This window comes from Leucoraja erinacea, chromosome 14 (assembly GCF_028641065.1).
Source record: "Leucoraja erinacea ecotype New England chromosome 14, Leri_hhj_1, whole genome shotgun sequence".
In the NCBI taxonomy this organism is placed as follows: domain Eukaryota; kingdom Metazoa; phylum Chordata; class Chondrichthyes; order Rajiformes; family Rajidae; genus Leucoraja; species Leucoraja erinaceus.
The window spans coordinates 41,983,391-42,002,681 of NC_073390.1; the positions used below are offsets into that span (position 1 = coordinate 41,983,391).

The 19,291-nt window shown below is 45.5% G+C and overlaps 1 protein-coding gene across 2 annotated transcripts in view; it reads left to right on the forward strand.

Moving 5' to 3' along the window:
* Positions 1 to 2,068: 2,068 nt before the first annotated feature.
* LOC129703636 (guanine nucleotide-binding protein G(I)/G(S)/G(T) subunit beta-1-like) overlaps positions 2,069 to 19,291 on the forward strand; it is a 30,913-nt gene continuing 13,690 nt past the window's right edge. Inside the window, exons 1-3 of one of the 2 annotated variants that reach the window (XM_055646243.1) lie at positions 2,069 to 2,292; positions 18,420 to 18,522; positions 19,196 to 19,234. In XM_055646243.1, the coding sequence (XP_055502218.1) occupies positions 18,466 to 18,522; positions 19,196 to 19,234 (96 nt within the window). In that variant the 5' untranslated portion in view covers positions 2,069 to 2,292; positions 18,420 to 18,465. Of the gene's footprint in view, positions 2,293 to 17,074; positions 17,188 to 18,419; positions 18,523 to 19,195; positions 19,235 to 19,291 lie in introns of those variants that run through there. The other variant, XM_055646244.1, reaches the window with a different exon arrangement.

Consider the following 19,291-nt stretch of genomic DNA (forward strand, 5'->3'; position numbering starts at 1 on the left):
TTACTAGTAAACCCTTGCTGTCCACAAGCAACATTTTTAGCTATTTTACATTTTTCTTCTTAGTTCCTCAATTTGATGATTCTTCCCACACTACTTGTTGCACTATGTAGATTTATGACTTTGGTTTTACTGGTTCGTGGGTAATTAATTCATATTACACAAAACTAATTTCTAATTTTGAACACGTTTTCAATAAGTAAGTTCTACTTTGTTTCATACTTTGATTTATTAATTTAAATCAAACACAGGCAATTTGCTTATGCGAACAAGTGTGATGTATCTTTTCCTAAGTCTTCACCATAGTGGAAAATCTGAAATAGGGTCTCAACCCAAGGTGCATTGTAACTAGGACTTCTTCTTGTGTATGGCGTACACAGCCTAAAGTTGTAAGACAACTTGTTCTGTTTGATCTTCTGTTTGTGCACGCCAGGTTGATTGCATTCGTCGAAACAGGTTGGACACGTGAAGGTTGCAATCCAAGATCCTACAGCTATAGGATCTTTGGTTGCAATCGCCAACCCCCATGTAACTAGGTGTGTGTGTGTGTGTGTCTGTTGTAGTGTGGGTGCGTGTAACTAGATGTGTGTGTACTAGTGGGGGTGCATGTAACTAGGTGTGTGTGTAGTAGTATTGGGGTGCATGTAACTGGATGTGTGTGTGTGTGTGTACTAGTGGGGTCCATGTAACTAGTGTGTGTGTGTGTGTACTAGTGGGGTCCATGTAACTAGGTGTGTGTGTGGTAGTATTGGGGTGCATGTAACTGTGTGTGTGTGTGTGTGTACTAGTGGGGTGCATGTAACTAGGTGTGTGTAGTAGTAGTATTGGGGTGCATGTAACTGTGTGTGTGTGTGTACTAGTGGGGTCCATGTAACTAGGTGTGTGTGTGGTAGTATTGGGGTGCATGAACTGTGTGTGTGTACTAGTGGGGTGCATGTAACTAGGTGTGTGTTTAGTAGTGGGGTGCATGTAACTAGGTGTGTGTGAAGTATTGGGGTGCATGTAACTAGGTGTGTGTGTGGAATAGGGGGGTGTAGTGCTGGGGGAAGCCCCCCCACCCCCCCGGCGCTTCCTACGTCAATGCTTCCGTCCCCATGGCAACCGCCACTCAGCTGCAAGCGGCAATATCCAAGGGAATGCATCAGTTGGGCTGTAAACGCAGTTTTAAACAAAGAAAGTTAATGTGTAAAGTGTAGTCTTAACCATCGCTATGTACATACTGCAAATACGTGCAATGTGTAGTCTTTTGATCTCGTTATGTGCATATGCAAAAATGTGCAAAGTATATAGTCCTAATCTGGCTGTTTTCATAAACAGAAACGTGCAAAATGCAATCTTAATTTGGCCGCCTTCACGTGCAAAATGTAATTTTACCCTCGCTGCTTTCATATGCAAAGACGTGCAAAATATGATCTCACCCCCACTGCTTTCATATGCAAAGGCGTGCAAAATATCATCTCAACCGCGTTGCTTTCATGTGCAAAGTGTAATCTTAACTAGGCTGCATTCATATGCAAGGAAGCTTGCATCATTTGTTGCTGAACCCTCCGCCTGGATGCACCGCCTCCCTGCAAACCCAATTAAAAAACACACTGACATATTGCAGCGAAAAAAAATAATGCCTGCGCTTTCGGAGCCCCAGTGCAAGTTACAATTTTGCGATTTATTTTTGCATTGAGACCAAAGATGACAGATGAAAGGTGCTCTATCATCTTTGACTGAGACCACCTGTGCCGCCTGCACCGTTATTCCTGCAGGGATGGTCCTGGGCCGGGAGACTTGATGTCCGGTCTGCAGGAGGGGGGGACTGGTGAGTAAGCAGTCAATTTTACAATAAATGGTGAAAGGGAGAGATGGTTAGATTCATTTAATTTGTATTTTAGGGACTAATAGTTCGATGTGTTATTGTTACAATGGAGAGGAGGGGGAATATTGAGTACATATCTGTATGTATTCTCTGCTTCCCCCCCCCCTTTCTGCCCGCGGTTGCTAGGGCCCCGGGCCTGGGTGTGGTGGGCGAGGGGCGGCGCAGCGGCCGTCAGTGGAGGGAGGACGGCGCAGAGAGAGGAACTGTGCTCGCCGCCTGTCGCCAATATTATATATATACACAAACGTATATATAATATACAGACACATACAGCCTGTGGCCTCGCCAGCTCGCTCGACAGCCGGACAGCGGCCACCCTGCACCGGCGCAAGGCCGAGGCCATGCGAGCCCGCTGACGGGAGAGAAGAGGACAGGACAGGACGAGGACTGACTCGGGGACGTGGAGAGGCCGGGGCGGCGGTGACCAGGTACTCTCGACGTCTGTTCAGCACAGGACGGGGCTCTAATCAAACAATTTAACCATAAAATAATCAGCTTGGACCTCCAGCACAAGTGTGTGTCATTATATGTTGGGAGAAGTCCAATAATGACAAGCAGGACAGTCTGACTTTGTAGTCCTTGGCTCAGTCAGTGCACCACTAGGCTCTCAATCTCAACATATTCACTGTTTCTCTGCAAATAAACAACAAAATACATAATTTTCTGCTCTTTAACGATGAATTACCATCAGCAGAAATTTGACGTTTCCGTGGCTATAAATTAACATTAAGTCAAATTCACTGTAAGCTGCTGAATCTTAGTGATTTAATTAAAAGGTGGGGTGGGGGGGGGGGTTGTGCCACTTAAAGATGCTCATGTTGTGTAGGAAGGAACTGCCGTTGCTGGTTTACACCGAAGATAGACCCAAAATGCTGGAGTAACTCAGCGGGTCCGGCAGCATCTGTGGAGCTGAGTTGCTCCAGCTTTTTGTGTCTGTCTTTGATGTTAACATTGATTGCTGCATTTGTGAATTTAGTTTATACGAAGATTAGTGTGTGTCGGTATATGTTGAAAAAAGTGCAACAGGACAACTGACTATACTCGAGATAAATTGCCACAAGAAATTAGTAATACCTATGTGAAAAGTAGGATTAATTTAATTTAAACAGATTAAATCTATATTGTATTCTGTTGTACAGTGGGTGTCTATTTTATTATTTTTGTTGAAGGTGAGGGTGGGGACGAGAGTGGCGAAACGAAGAGGTTCTTAATTACCATCCTGTGAATATTTTCAAAAAGCAGTCTTAATTGAATTTTTGGTGAGTGCATGGCAGGCACAATTGATAACATCTTGGTTATCTAATTTCTTTATAGTTAGCAGCAGACACTACAAAATCTCAAATCTGGATTATGAAAGAATAATTAGTTAGATAATGAGTGATTTGAAAAATAATATGCTTAATCTGTTTGGATTTACCTTTATAAATCTAATGCATCTTTTAACTGCTGTATTGGAGAATGTTGTGGGAATAATAGGTATATTTGGGGAATAAGCATTTTTGGGGAATTGTATATTTAATAAATTTCAAACATTTTACAATGTGTATTTTACTGCATCGGTTTGAAGTATTTTAAGTGAAATTGCAATCATTTTTAAGTGGAATTGCAATCATTTTTATTTTCTTTACTGAGTAATTGTCAAATATTTGAAATATCTGAGAGGTTTGACTGGGATTTTCTAATTTCTTTCATTCAGCCACTTGCCTGTGTTTGGTTATTTTATTTTGAGGAACGGTGAGAATGCCATTCATTGTACGCAGGGTACATATATTCAGAATTTGTGTTCCAAAAATCCAGTCATTTCTACCTATTGGTGCAGACCTTGATCGGCTTGTTTGTGAATAAAGAATTGCCAGAAATTCAGGGTGCAGATTCAGCCCATGTCCAGAAAGTAATTTAGATTGATTTAATTACCAAAGACTTACTTTGGCTCTGATTTCTGCCTCGCACCATCTTAACCAGTGACACCCCAAACCTTGCCACTTTTAAAGGTCTTTCATTTGATCCTCTCTTAGTCTTCTACTTGAATCTGTTCCTGTCAGTTGATGACCTCTATGGTCAGGGGAATTAATGACGCTATCCCTGAAAACTGTACACGACACAACTATAACAATAAAACAACAAAACTATAACAAGACACAGAGTGCTGGAGTAACTCAGTGGGTCAGGCAGCATCTCTGAAGAACATGGATGTTTTGGGTCGGAACCCTTCAGTCTGAAGAAGTATCCCGAAGCGTTGCCTATCCCATCAGGGATGCTGCCTGGCCCGCTGAGTTACTCCAGCACTTTAATTGTATAAACTAGCACTGCAGTTTCTTGAATCTGCTTTTAACTGTATGGATTATTCCAGATTAAAAGGATTTAGACAATAGGTGCAGGAGTAGGCCATTCAGCCCTTTGAGCCAGCATCACTATTCAATGTAATCATGGCTGATCATCCCCAATCAGTACCTTGTTTTTGCCTTCTTCCCATATCCCCTGACTCCGCTATCTTTAAGAGCCCTATCTAGCTCTCTCTTGAAAGGGTTGCTTGTCTGCATGTACAGTGGAAACTGGGTAGGCGAAAGATGGAATAGATTGTATGGGTGGGAATCATTGGGCAATGTGCCTATGGAGATGGTGCAGCCGGCTTTGATCCAAACCCGGCTTTGATCCTGGCATTGAGTGAAGTCCGTGTGGAGTTTGCATGTTCTCCGAGTGCACGCGTGGGTTTCATCCCACATCCCAAAGACGTGCGAGTTTGTAACTTAATTGGTCCTCTGTAAAATTGACCCCAGTGTGTAGGAGTGGACGAGAGAGTGGGATAACTATGAACTAATGTGGACGTGCGATCGATGGTCAGCCTGGACTTGGACCGAAGGTCCTGTTTCCATTGCTGCATCTCTAAAACTAAATTAAATTAAAAAATCAAATGGAGCTGATTTTTATGGTTGGCATAATTACGGATGAGGTTTGCTGTAAGTTCTTATTCTTTAACATTTTAACAGTCAAACAGCTTCGATTGGTTATTGTAAGCAAATCAAATCTAGTGACATTTTGAATATTGCAGTTTTTTAATGTCCCAGCATGAGGGGTTTATACTGGATGGAAAGAAGGCAAAGTAAACAAAGGAATAATTTTGTTAACCTTCTACATAATGATTTTCATATTTGAAATATCATTACTAAATGTTCATTAAAAAATGGGTGATTAAAAAAAAGAAAAAAAGAAATTGCAGTTTTTTTGGTCAGAAACAATGTCATGCAAGATCTTGTGGGCAATAGACAGTAGGTGCAGGAGTAGGCCATTCGGCCCTTCGAGCCAACACCGCCATTCAATATGATCATGGCTGATCGTCCCCAATCAGTACCTCGTTCCTGGCTTCCCCATATCCCCTGACTCCGCTATCTTCAAGAGCTTTATCTAACTCTCCCTCTGCTGAATTGAACTTTTGCAGTATGTTGATATTTATTCCATTGGATACTCTGCTAGGCCAACTAGTGTTCAATAGCGTGCAGGGAAGTTAAGTTGCACCTGGGTCACAGGCATGCTGATCTGTATGAATTGAGGCCTAAAGGGTTGGGTCTGGAGGTTGGCTTGGTTGTGTTTTTGGCTGAGCAAGATTGTAATCACATAATGTATCATGTTGGAAATTTGACTAACCAATGTTTGTGCAAATTTTTTCACTGAAAGCACAATGCTGGGCTTAAAAGGGCCACGATGTAACTGAGTGGGTCAGGCAGCATCTCTGAATAACATGGATAAAGGCACGAGAAGAATAGATCGGGTAAACACACAAGAGTTTCTTGCCCAGAGTAAAGGAATCGAGAACCAGAGGACATAGGTTTAAGGGTCAAGGGGGGAAAGATTTAACAGGAACCATAGGGGTAACTTTTTCACACAAAGGGGTGGGTGTATGGAACAAGCTGCCAGAGGAGGTAGCTGAGACGGGTACCATTGAAACGTTTAAGAAACGATTAGACAGGTACATGGATAAGACAGATTCCGAGGAATATGATCCGAACGCTGGCAGGTGGGACTAGTGTAGGTGGGACATGTTGATCGGGCCTGTTTCCACGCTGTGTGACTAGGGTATCTATGCCTAGTTGACGTTTTGGGTCGGGGCCCTCCATCAGTCTGAAACTCTGTCAAGCTATGTTCTCCAGAGATGCTGCCTAATCCACTGTGTTACTCCAGCACTTCGTCATTTTTTTGTAAACCAGATTCTGTAGTTCCTTGTTTCTTGAGCAGGTGATATTGGTTCACTTTGCTGAATTGAAGGTGTGTTGCATCGTTGGCAACGTTAGACTTTGCAATTGAATCTGTATTATCTAAGTTGTGTGAGGAAAAGAAGCCTATTATATCCTCCTCGTTCAACGTCTGAAAAAGCATCAAATAACAGTTGGTATTTACTTGACTGGTTGCTTGTCGGTTGTGTGCTGCTCACCTGCACTTAAGTCAACATTAATCAAGAGGTAGACAAAAATGCTGGAGAAACAGTGGGTGAGGCAGCATCTATGGAGCGAAGGAATAGGTGACGTTTCGGGTCTCTGAAGAAGGGTCTCGACCCGAAACGTCACCTACTCCTTCGCTCCATAGATGCTGCCTTGCCCGCTGAGATTCTCCAGTATTTTTGTCTACCTTTGATTTTTCCAGCATCTGCAGTTCTTTCTTAAACATTAATCAAGATGTAGGTGATTGCAAAATGGAAAATGACATTCTGGTCTCTTTCTTTCCCCCCCCCCCCATGCCATCTTTAGTTGAAGTTAACAGGGTGGCATAGAACATTTTAAAACGTTGTAATTACGTTTTTATTCGGGATAATTTTCAAACAAGACTAGCAAAAATCAGTGAATGCTGCACAACATGCAGAATTCTGAGCTGTGCTTTGGTAGCTGAAGTATATTTTGGTGCAGCAGTATTATCACTGCCAATGGTCTGATGAGGCAGCATTGTGGAGAGATGATTAACGTTTCAAGTCAATGACATTAAATGCTGGCTGGCTTCCGTCTTTCTGCTTTTTATCATTAATTTCGTAATTTTAGTTTTTCTTTTGTTTGTCCTGTCACTGGCATTGTGATGGCCTTGCATGAACCTATTGCTTGGCCAGTAAGTACTTAGTCTGGAGGAGAGGTGGAAATGAAATAATAGTCTAAGTCGATCGTGAAATGTTCATTAAGTTGCTGAATAGCAATTTTATTCTGGTGTTTATAAATATGTTGCAACATTATACCAGTCGTAAGATCTAGCTTTGGTGTAGTGTTTAAGAAGGAACTGCAGATGCTGGAAAGATTGAAGGCAGACAACAATGCTGGAGAAACTCAGCGGGTGAGGCAGCATTTATGGAGCGAAGGAATAGGTGACGTTTCGAGTCGAGACCCTTCACACTTCAGATGCAGCAATGGAAACAGGACCTTCGACCCGAGTCCAGGCTGATCATCGATCACACGTTCACATTAATTCGTAGTTATCCCACTGAAGTCAGAAGAAGGGTCTCGACCTGAAACGTCGCCTATTCCTTCCCACCATGGATGCTGCCTCACCTGCTGAGTTTCTCCAGCATTTTTGTCTACCTTAGCTTTACTGTAGAATTCTTTATCAGTAGTTTTGAAAATGAACCTGTTCGGCGCACACAGAAATGATGCCGGAGGTACTTTGCAAGCTGGCCTGTATCTGTGTGGACGGAACTAGTTTCGGTGTATGATTTTTGATTAGAATTGGAAGTGACAAAACAATTTTAACTTGGAGGGAGAAAGGTGGAGCAGAGAGAATAAAGGGAATGACTCTGATAGGGTGATTATCGGGATCATGATGCAGTATCTTGACCCGATGTGACGACAATTACTCCCCCCCCTTGCAGATTCTGTCTGACCCACTGCGCATTTCCAGCAGTTTGCTATTTGCTCCAGATTCCGGCATCTGCAGTCTCTTGTGCTTCAAACATAAGTCAGAGGCGGCGATCTGATAGAACTGCAGCCTTGCAGTGCCAGAAAACTGCAGTCTCGCACCCAGGATCGATCCTGACCTCGGGGGCACTGTTTGTGTGGAGTTTGCACGTTCTCCCTGTGACCACGTGGGTTTCCTCCGGGTACTCCGGTTTCCTCCCACATCCCAAAGACGTGTGGGATTTTGTGTGAACAGATGATGATGGATGGCTGGCATGGACTTGATCCGAAGGGCCTGTTTGATGCCGTATCTTTGAATTCATTTCAAAAAGTTCGTAATCCAAACGAACTTTAATACCAAATTACATTGGGACTACATCACGGATTTATTGTGACGAGTAATCGAAAATTTGGTCAATGGTATTAATGTGCCCTAGAGAAGGAAAAGAGCAGCAAAGGATTAGGAAGAACATTGCAAATCTTGGGTATATTGAATTGATAAATTTGGAATTAGCAGGAGTGCAGAATTTGCAGGGGAGGTGCTGGTGTAGAACCAAGGAACAAGAACATTGAGGGAGTTGAATGCAACTGAGAGAATTGCTTACTTGAGGCAGAGAGAGCAGGGGTGGGTAAATGGGTCTTGGTGTAAGTTGGGGCAAGGCTCTCATTGTGAAGTCCACAGAAGTTGGAAGGCTGACCAAGGGAACAAGAATATTGAGTGAAAGGCAAATTGTGGCGAGGAGCTTCAACAGTGGAAGGGATGCTGGATGCCAGAGGGATAGGCACTTCACTTGGAATGGGAAGAAGTGACCTTGTTGGGATGTGGGATTGAAATCTAGGTTCATTAACAAATGGGGCACGGACTCTCTCGGCTGCCCATGTTGCCTTTGGGAACCAGGGGCCACAGAATAGTGCTTCTGTCGGGGATGGTATTTGCTTTAGTTTTTCCAGTTTGTGTAAATGGTGGAAATTTCAATTAATCCACCTATCCAAAGGTTCCAAATTATTCTGCTGCACCTTGCATCAGAGATTTGTGTCTTGCAGGCAGGGAGATGTGCATCTTGTTCGGCACTGACATTGTGGGCTGTGCTGTAGTCTTCCATATTCTACTGCCTCCCATTGCTCATTCTAGCTGTAAACCTTGAAATAAAACACTCTTTTTGTAGTTGCCCCAGTGAAACCTGGTAAATTGTATTAAGAGTCTGAAGAAGGGTTCCGACCCGAAACGTCACCTGTTCATTATCTTGCGTTGCTCCAGCACTTTGTGCCTTTCCTCTGTATAAACCAACATCTGCAGATCCTTCCCGCACAGATTGTATTACATGCAGCCATCCTGTCATCTATGGCACTGTCCTTCCGTTTTAAGGCAAGCGGGAATGGATGTACAAGAAGAAGAAATTGAGCAGGAGAAATGAGGAAACGTAACTGAAAATAAACTCTTCTTAAATGATAGGAGCAGAATGAAGTAATTCATCACGTCTACTTGGCCATTCAATCAAGGCTGATCGATCTCTCCCTCCTAACCCCATTCTCCTGCCAAAATAAGCTGTTGCCGGGTTTAGGTTTATGGTACCAAATTATACTAAATAAAGTTTGTACAGGTTGTACCTGAGCCTTGAAGATTCTAAATATACTTAATTTACAGGATTATTTTACTTGTTTAATAGATAACATTAATATTGGTTTTAATTTCAAATGTATCCATTGTAAAGCCATTAATGTTTTAGAGGACCTGCAAATGTCTTAACTGCAGCCCATTTTGTCGAAGATCAAGCAGTGCCGTGCATCATTGGGATAAACTCTGCTAGGCAAGGTAATTATATGAAATCCTCCTCAGGCAACGATCAAAAGTATGTCCTGGACACAAAATACATTTAAAATCTTTTTTGTTTATTGCAGCAGCAATGCTTAAAGAGAAGGGTGCTATTGTTGGCCTAATGGTTAAAATTTACTGCTCCAATTCTGCTTTATAGTTCTCCTCCTTGTAGTGTTGAGATCATTTGTAGAAGCCCACCGTAAATTGGAGGAGCAGCACCTCATATTTCGCTTGGGTAGTTTACACCCCAGCGGTATGAACATTGACTTCTCCGATTTCAGGTGGTCCTTGCTTTCTCCCTTTTTCCTCCTCTTCCCCGTAGATGCTGCCTCACCCGATGAGTTTCTCCAGCATTTTTGTCTACTTTGGATTGCAGGAAAAAGTGATTTGCCAGACCAGTCTGCTGTTCCAGTACTAAAATAAAGTTGATATTTTTCCCCATTCCAGAATACTTTGCAATTGCTATTGCTGACGTGTCAAATCTCCTCCCTTCTCTCCTGTCTGAATAATATTCTTTACATTTTACCACATTCTCTTGATATTTCAGTGTTTCAGATCGGCATTTACTGTATCTCAGTTAAAAACTCCTTTTCAACAAAAGCAATCACCATAATTACTATCAACAAATATAAAATGACTTTTGAGAAATCAGTTCAGTACAATTGTGAATTTTACTTCAAAAATATCAAGAGCTCCATGTTGAGAGCAGACTGAGGAATAGCAGTAAAATCAAATTGGAAGAAAGATGTTTTTATGCAAAGCTTAATGTATGGAGACACAAGAGACTACAGATGCTGGAATCTTGAGCAAATCTTGAAGTGGGGGAACAAAACCTCATATTTCCCTTTTAGTCGCTTCTTTCCCCTGTCCCCTTCAACCATATCCCTCCTTCTGGCTACACTCCCCTTCTTCTCTCCTCATCTGGCACCCTTTTGCCTCCTTTCCACCCCCTTGTCATTTATTCCATCTAATCTATCCTCCTCACCTATCCACCTATCACTCACCAGTTTTTGTTGTCCCCCTCCCCTGCCTCTTTCAGCTTTCCCCCCCCCCCCCACCCCACTCCATCAGTTTGAAGCAAGGATTCAACTGAAACATCGCCTGTCCATCCCCTCCACAGATGCTGCCTGACCTGAGTTTCTCCAGCACTTTGTGTTTTGCTCGTACTGCATGGGGTATATACCCAAAAAATAACTAACTTCCAGCCTTTTCAACTGGTTTATTTTTCCACATGACCTTTCTTTAATGACATGAATGCTTTCTCTACCTTCTCCCCTGACCACTCATGTTCTGACCCAAAACATCACCTGTTCCTTTTCTCCAGAGATGCTGCCTGAGCCACTGCGTTGCTCCAACCCTTTGTCTGTGTCCGTCTTAAGTACACCATATCTTTTGGTGGGTGAGATTGTTACGTAATCTTAAGCACGTCCTACAAGGAGCAGAATCTCTCATCATTATTCGCTGTGTTACTCCAGACATGCTGCAACATGGTTTAACTGTTAACTGCCTTTTGAAGTGACCTGAAAAGCCACTCGATTACGTCAAAACCACTACGTTGAAATCGCAAAGGATTAAATGAAATGAACTCCCAGTGCCAATTTAGGCAGCCTTCCACATCTAGTTGTAAAAAGTGTTGGATTATTAAATAGTCAACAGAAGGTGAACCCCAGAATATTTCCTATCCAGCCACGATGGTGATGTATAGGGTGTGAATGGTAAAGATCAGGCTTTTGATAGGCCACACAAGTGCCCTGTGGCTGACTTATGTTGCTGCCTCCATGAGGATCCCATCATCACTGAAACCAGTCTTCAGCAAGTTCACCTACAGGAGTTGGAGCTGCTCCGTGGAATGCGTGCATTCAGTCTACAAGAGTTACTCCAAGCATCCTGTGTCTTCTCACTTTAATTCTCCAATAAAAGCCCATAAAGTATGGGATTAACCCAGGGGTCATGCAGCATCTCTGGCGAACATGGATAGGTGACGTTTCCAGTTGGGACATTTCTTCTCTTCCACTTTGATTTATGAATCCGTGGCCTCCTGCGCTTTTCTAACAAGGTTCAGATGATCTTTAAGAACAGTGCCTCGTGCAGGATAACAAGGACCAGGCTGAGGGCTTTGCATAAGTGTATCCTTTTGAGATTCCCACCGATGCAGAACTAGTGTTTGGAACATTGAAAGGATGCAGCAAAGTCGGTGGATCAAGGCAACATTGTGGATGTTGCTGTTGGGAGCAGTCCATCTTGCCTCGCCTGATGTTCAGTTTGGTCTGCGCTTGGACCCAGCTTTGTAGAAAGCTGCAGCAGGAAGGTCCTGGCAAACTAAGCATTGGCCCATACATGCTGCTCTCTAGATTGTCATCTAGCCTTCTGACACAATGCTGGCGATCGACATTGATATGGGTGGTAGGCAAAAATGCTGGAGAAACTCAGTGGATGAGGCAGCATGTATGGAGCTAAGGAATAGGTGATGTTTCGGGTCTGGACCCGAAACCTCGCCTATTCCTTCGCTCCATAGATGCTGCCTCACCTGCTGGGTTTCTCCAGCATTTTTGTCTACCTTCAATTTTTTCAGCATCTGCAGTTTTTTCTTCGACATTGATATGTGCGGTAATTGGTCAGTCTGTAGGAAGGAACTGCAGATGCTGGTTTACACCGAAGATAGACACACACACACAGTGCTTGAGTAACTCAGCGGGTGAGGCAGCATCTCCGGATAGAAGGAATGGGTGAAGTTTCAGGTCGAGACCCTTCAGACTGAATTATTGATGTAATTATGATGAAGTATTATTGACGGCCTTTGGCAGGTTGACTGGGATGTGGTGTGTTCTGGAGCCCAGACCTTCAGCACAACAGCTGATAGTTTATGTGCTGTCTCATCCGTTGCTGCATCTTGCGCATTGTGAACTGAATTTTCTGAAAACTGGCTTCTGTGCTAGTGAGAACTCAGGAGGAAGTCAGTGCAGATTGTTCATTTGACACTTGGCTGGATATTTCTGCATGTGTTTCTCCATATCTTTATCACTCCCAATCGGGACCCCAGTGCCTCAAAATTGAAATTGTCCCCACCATTCATGCCTAGGTGGGATTGTGAGGACTGTGTCGAGAGGCTTTGTGGGATATGCTTAGTTTGCCAGGACCTCCCTGCTGCGGCTTTCTACAAAGCTGGGTCCAAGCGCAGACCAAACTGGACATCAGGCGAGGCAAGCTTTGTGGGACCCGAGGGTGGAATGGCGCTCCCATCGGGGCGGCCCAGCTCGAGGGAGGAACGGCGCTCCCGTCGGAGCGGCCCAGCTCGAGGGAGGAACGGCACTCACGTGAGGGCGATCCGGCTAGGGGCTGGAACGGTGCTCCGGTGGCTGGGACGGCGCTCCGGTGGCTGGGGCGGCGTTCTGGCGGTGGTGACCTGAGTCCGGGATTCAGCTGCGGGCCAGCGGCTGCATCCGCTGGACTGGAGGGCGGCAGCTTCGACCACCCCGGGCTGCGGTGTTTGAGCCGGCCCGTTTGCGGGGTTCGGTGAGCTGCGGGACTGTTTGTGCCATCGCCCGGTGGGGTATCGCCTCAGCGCAGAGGGAGAAGAGGAGGGAAGAGACTGCAGCCCTAAGATTTTTGCCTCCACCACAGTGAGGAGGTGCTTGGAGGACTCACTGTGGTGGATGTTAATTTGTGTTTATTGTTGTTTATTATTGTATTATTGTATGCATGACTGCAGGCACGAAATTACGTTCAGACCGTAAGGTCTGAATGACAATAAAGGTAATTCTAATATAAATGGTTCTGAGACCATGCCATTTAACAATAGACAATAGGTGCAGGAGTAGGCCATTCGGCCCATCGAGCCAGCACCGCCATTCAATGTGATCATGACTGATCATCCACAATCAGTATCCCGTTCCTGCCTTCTCCCCATATCCCCTGACACGCTATCTTCAAGAGCCCTATCTAGCTCTCTTAAAAGCATCCAGAGTACCTGCCTCCGCCACTGAGAATTCCACAGACTTGCCACTCTGTGAGAATTTGGAATATAATGTATAGAAAAACTTGAGATCCAGTTTGGTGTAAGGAACAGAAAGGCAGGGTACTTGCTGAGAGTTTAGGTGATGCTGATGTCCAAAGGGACCTGGCTATTCCCGAACACAATTTACTGTAGATAGAACAAGTAAAGACCAGAAAACAGGGCTTGATCCTGACCTCTGGTCCAGTCTGTGTGGAGTTTGCATGTTCTCCCCGTGGGTTTCGTCCGGGTGCTCGGAGGTTCAATGAAGATAGAAACAAAATGCTGGAGTAACTCAGCGGGTCAGGCAGCATCTCTGAAGAGAAGGAATGGGTGACATTCCACAGAGGTTTAATGAAATTGTACTAGAATAATTTGTAAATCAAATATGGCTGGTTGTCATTTTTGTTCGTATCTTGGTGTTGAGCATTGCATTTAAAGATTCATGCTTCATTGCAAAATTTATAGCAGCAGCTGGGAACTTGAATTTTACATTTTACTGCAGCCTATGAATCCTTAAAATCCTAGACTAAATTATGTCCTTGTTGATCTTGTTAGAACTCAAAATTTATTAAATTGCCAAATGAATTTCGGTAAATGTGCATATTCCTGGATATCTTGATGTACAGTTATGGTTTAAATCATGGGTTTTTGTAATCCAGGGAAATACTGTGGCCAGGTCCCATCTACCTCCCATTAACACCTCCGTCCAGTCCGTTGTAACTGTAAACTAACCGGGTGCTCAGCACTAACTCCCATTCCCACACTGACCTTTCTGTCCTGGACCTCCTCCATTGTCCCAGTGCAAATTGGAGGGACAGCACCTCTTATTTCGCTTGGGGAGTTTACGCCCCAACGGTATGAACATTGACAAGAAAATAATAAATAGGTTTTAAAAGAATATTGCGCATTATCTTGCACCCCGATTATATTGTGCTTCCCCCAGTGTTCTCTGTTAGAGTTAAGTTCTTTTATCGCACATGGATAGAAACTATTTTTTTTAGTCTACTGAGCCTTCTGAGACCTGTATTGCCTCCCAGAGGGTAGCAGAGTGAAAAGGTGGTTGGCAGGGTGGGATGCGTCTTGCTTGATGTTTGTGGCCCGGAGCAAGCATCGGGCCCTGTATATGTCACCAGGGAGGGCAGTTGAGTGTTTGTGATGCTCTGTGCAGTTTTTATAACTCTCTGCAGCGCCCTCCTCTCAGCCACAGTGCAGCTAGCAAACCACACCAGGATGCCATAGGAGAGGATACTTTCCACAGCGCACCGGTCGAAGGACAGCAGCAGCGGCTGTGAAACGTTTGCTCTCCGCAGAGACCTCGGGAAATACAGCCGCTGCTGTGACTTCTTCACGAGAGTGACGGTGTTCATTGTCCATTTGAGGTCTTGGGAGATGTACTCTCTCCACCATGTCTCCTTTGATGTAGAGAGGAGCAGGTTCCTCTCTCCTCCTCCTGAAGTCAATAACCATTTCTCCTCCTGAACCAATAACCAGCTTCCAACCTCACCTCATCGTTCCCCAGCCCCGCACGGCCCGGTTTTACCTTCTCCCCAAAATCCACAAACCCTGTTCTCCCGGCAGACCCATTGTCTCTGCTTGTTCGTGCCCCACCGAACTCATCTCCACATACCTTGACTCCATACTATCCCCCTTGGTCAAATCCCTTCCCACCTATGTTCTAGACACCTCAGACACTCTCTGCCGCCTCCGTGCATTCCACTCTCTAGGCCCTCACCCCCTCATCTTCACCATGGACGTTCAGTCACTCTACACCTCCATCCCCCACCAGGATGGCCTCAAAGCCCTCCGGTTCTTCCTCGACCAGAGGAGCAACCTATACCCAGCCACTGACACTCTCCTCCGCGTAGCGGAGTTGGTACTCACCCTCAACAAATTTGCGTTTGACTCCTCCCATTTCCTCCAAACACAAGGCGTAGCTACGGGCACACGCATGGGCCCCAGCTACGCCTGCCTCTTTGTCGGGTACGTTGAACAATCCTTGTTCAATACGTACCAGGGCCCCATCTCCGACCTCTACCTCCGTTACATTGACGACTGCTTTGGGGCCACCTCCTGCACCCACACACAACTGACTGACTTCATCCACTTCACCACCAACTTCCATCCGGCACTCCAATACACCTGGACCATTTCCGACACTTCCCTACCATTCCTTGACTTCACCATCTCCATCGCAGGGGATAGACTTCTGACTGACATACACTACAAACCCACTGACTCGCACGGCTATCTGGACTACACGTCTTCCCACCCTGCCCCCTGTGAGGACTCCATCCCCTACTACCAATTCCTCCGTCTACGCCGCATCTGCTCCCAGGATGAGACGTTCCACACCAGGGCATCGGAAATGTCCTCGCTCTTCAGGGAACGGGGATTCCCCTCCACCATAGATGAGGCTCGCACCAGGGTCTCGTCCATACCCCGCAACACTGCTCTCTCTCCCCATCCCCGTACTCGGAACAAGGGCAGAGTCCCCATAGTCCTCGCCTTTCACCCTACCAGCCGGCAAATCCAACAAATCATCCTCCGCCATTTTCACCACCTCCAACGTGACCACACCACTCTCCACATCTCCCCATCTCCCCCCATGTCTACCTTCCGCAAAGACCGCTCCCTCCGCAACTCCCTTGTCAATTCTTCCCTTCCCTCCTGTACCACCCCCTCCCCGGGCACTTTCCGTTGCAACAGCAAGAAATGCAACACCTGTCCCTTTACCTCCCCCCTCGACTCCATTCAAGGACCCAAGCAGTCGTTCCAGGTGCGACAAAGGTTCACCTGTATCTCCTCCAACCTCATCTACTGATCCGCTGCTCTAGATGCCAGCTGATTTACATCGATGAGACTAAGCGGAGGTTGGGCGATCGTTTCGCCGAATACCTCTGCTCAGTCTGCAAGAACCTACCTGAACTCCCGGTGGCTCAGCACTTCAACACCCCCTCCCATTCCCAATCCGACCTCTCTGTCCTGGGTCTCCTCCATTGCCAGAGTGAGCAACACCGGAAATTGGAGGAACAGCACCTCGTATTCCGTCTGGGTAGCATGCGGCCGGCAGGCATGAACATTGAATTCTCCCAATTTTGCTAGCCCTTGCTGTCTCCTCCCCTTCCTTAACCCTCGAGCTGTCTCCTCCCATCCCCCCTGCCCTCGGGCTCCTCCTCCTCCTTTTCCCCTTCCCTCCCCCCCCCTCCCCACCCCCTATCAGTCTGAAGAAGGGTTTCAGCCTGAAACGTCACCTATTTCCTTTGTTCCATAGATGCTGCTGCACCCGCTGAGTTTCTCCAGCATTTTTGTGTACCAGTTCTTTTGTTTAGGTTGGGTTGAGTACCAGGTTATTTTTAGTGCACCAGACAGTCAGTTTTTGGACTTCATCTCTGTAAGCAGACTCGTTGTTGTTATTTATCAGCCCCACCACAGTCGTGTCATCTGCAAACTTGATGATCCGGTTTGTGCTGTGTATTGGTATGCAGTCATGGGTGTATATTGTGTATAAGATAGGACTCAGCACACACCCTTGTGGCGCTCCTGTGCTGAGCGTCAGGACTGGGGAGTGATTGAACCCCATCCTGACAGTCTGTGGACGATCTGTTAAGAAGTCCTTGATCCATCTGCATGTGTTGGCATTAACACCCAGGTCAGACTGTTTGTCCACCATTCTGCTGGGGATGATGGTATTGAATGCAGAACTAAAATCTACAAACAACATTCTCACATATGAGCCAGGGCGCTCCAGCTGAGTCAGTGCAGAGTGTAGAGCTATGTTGATGGCGTCCTCTGTTGACTTATTAGCTCTATATGCAAACTGATGCTGATCCAGGGTGGGTGGGAGTGAGGATTTAATGTGGGCCAGGACCAGCACAGGACCAGAAGAAAGCACTTCATCACAGTTTAAGTGAGAGCAACAGGTCGGTAGTCGTTCAAGGTGGTGATTGATGGTTTTTTGGGAACAGGCACGATGGTAGCAGTCTTGAAGCATTTAGGGACAGTGCATGTTGACAGAGAGAGGTTAAAGATGTCGCTAAAAGCCTCTGCTAACTGGTCTGCACAGTCTCGGGTACTGTGGGTACACGTATAGATTGATATGTTATGCTTTTTGGGTAAAAAGCAAACTTAAAAATCAACATAAATGAACAGGCAGTGTAGGTTTACACCGAAGATAGACACAAAAAGCTAGACAAAAATACTGGAGAAACTCAGTGGGTGAGGCAGCATCTATGAAGCGAAGGAAATAGGCGACGTTTCTGGTCGGGACCCTCTTCAGACTGATGTGAGGGTGGGGAAGAAGAAAGGAAGGGGCGGAGACAGTGGTCTGAGGGAGAGCTGGGGAGGGGAAAGACTGAGAAAGCAGGGACTACCTGGAATTGCAGAAGTCAATATTCATGCAGCTGGGGAGTAAACTAGATGCTGGATGCTGCCTGACCTGATAAATTAACTGGAGGAATGGATTTCAGGTTGATAATCAGCCATTGGCTTGTTGGAAGGAGAATGCTCTTGTTGAATGATGAAGGTTGAACAAGGCCAGGTGGATGAATTCCACAGGGTCTGAAGAAGGGTCCCGACCTGATCCATCACCTATCCATGTTCTCTGGGGATGCTGCCTGTCCCGCTGAGCTACTCCAGCACTTTGTCTTATTTTGCAAACCAGCATCTGCAGTTCTGAGTCCAGATTACTTCAGTTTTCTTTTTTAAATGGTGGGAAATGTTTTTTTCCCATGAGGCGAGACTGAATGTTTTGTATATTGTCTTGTTTATTCTAAAAGTGTTTTCAGAACAAAAATCCTGTCATATTTCATAATATTCAAAAAATAACTCATTGTGTGGTGGTTGTGTACGTTGAATTGCATTGAATTACTCTCTTCATTACAGATCGGTTTTGTAATTGTGTGCGTGGACATTTTATATACCAGGCAAAATGAGTGAACTGGAACAGTTGCGGCAAGAAGCGGAGCAACTGAGGAATCAAATCCGGGTAAGATGCCACCATAGCCCTGCCTTCTGCAACCAGCTGGTTTGAAATTCCACTAGCAATAACCAAGGTCTAAGGACTTCCTTAGTCACAGGGTGGTGAATCTGTGGAATTCTCTGCCTCAGAGGGCGGTGGAGGCCGGTTCTCTGGCCACTTTCAAGGGAGAGCTAGATAAGGCTCTTAAAGATAGCGGAGTCAGGGGATATGGGGAGAAGGCAGGAACGGGGTACTGATTGTGGATGATCCGCCATGATCACATTGAATGACAGTACAGGCTCGAAGGGTCGAACGGCCTACTCCTGCAGAGATTGGTAGATTATTGATTAGTGTGGATGTTGGGGGTTGTGGAGAGAAGGCAGAAGAATGGGGTTGGGGTTAAGATAGATCAGACTTGATGGGCCGAATGGCCTAATTCTGCTCCTATCATAGAAAATGGGTGCAGTAGTAGGCCGTTTGGCCCTTCGAGCCAGCAATGCCATTCAATATGATCATGGCTGATCATCCAAAATCAGCACCCCGTTCTGGCTTTTACCCCCATATCCCTTGATTCCCTTCGCCCTAAGAGCTTATCACTTATGAAGAATAATGGTGGTGCAGATAGGACCTTGGCCCATGATATTATTACTCATGACTGATGCTGGTAGTGCAGCAGATAACATTGTGTTTGTCGTTACAGGATGCAAGGAAAGCTTGTGGTGATTCTACTCTGGCCCAGGTAAACACATTGGTGAAGTGGACAACTAGCTTGCTTTTGTCTTTCTGCTGTGTCACT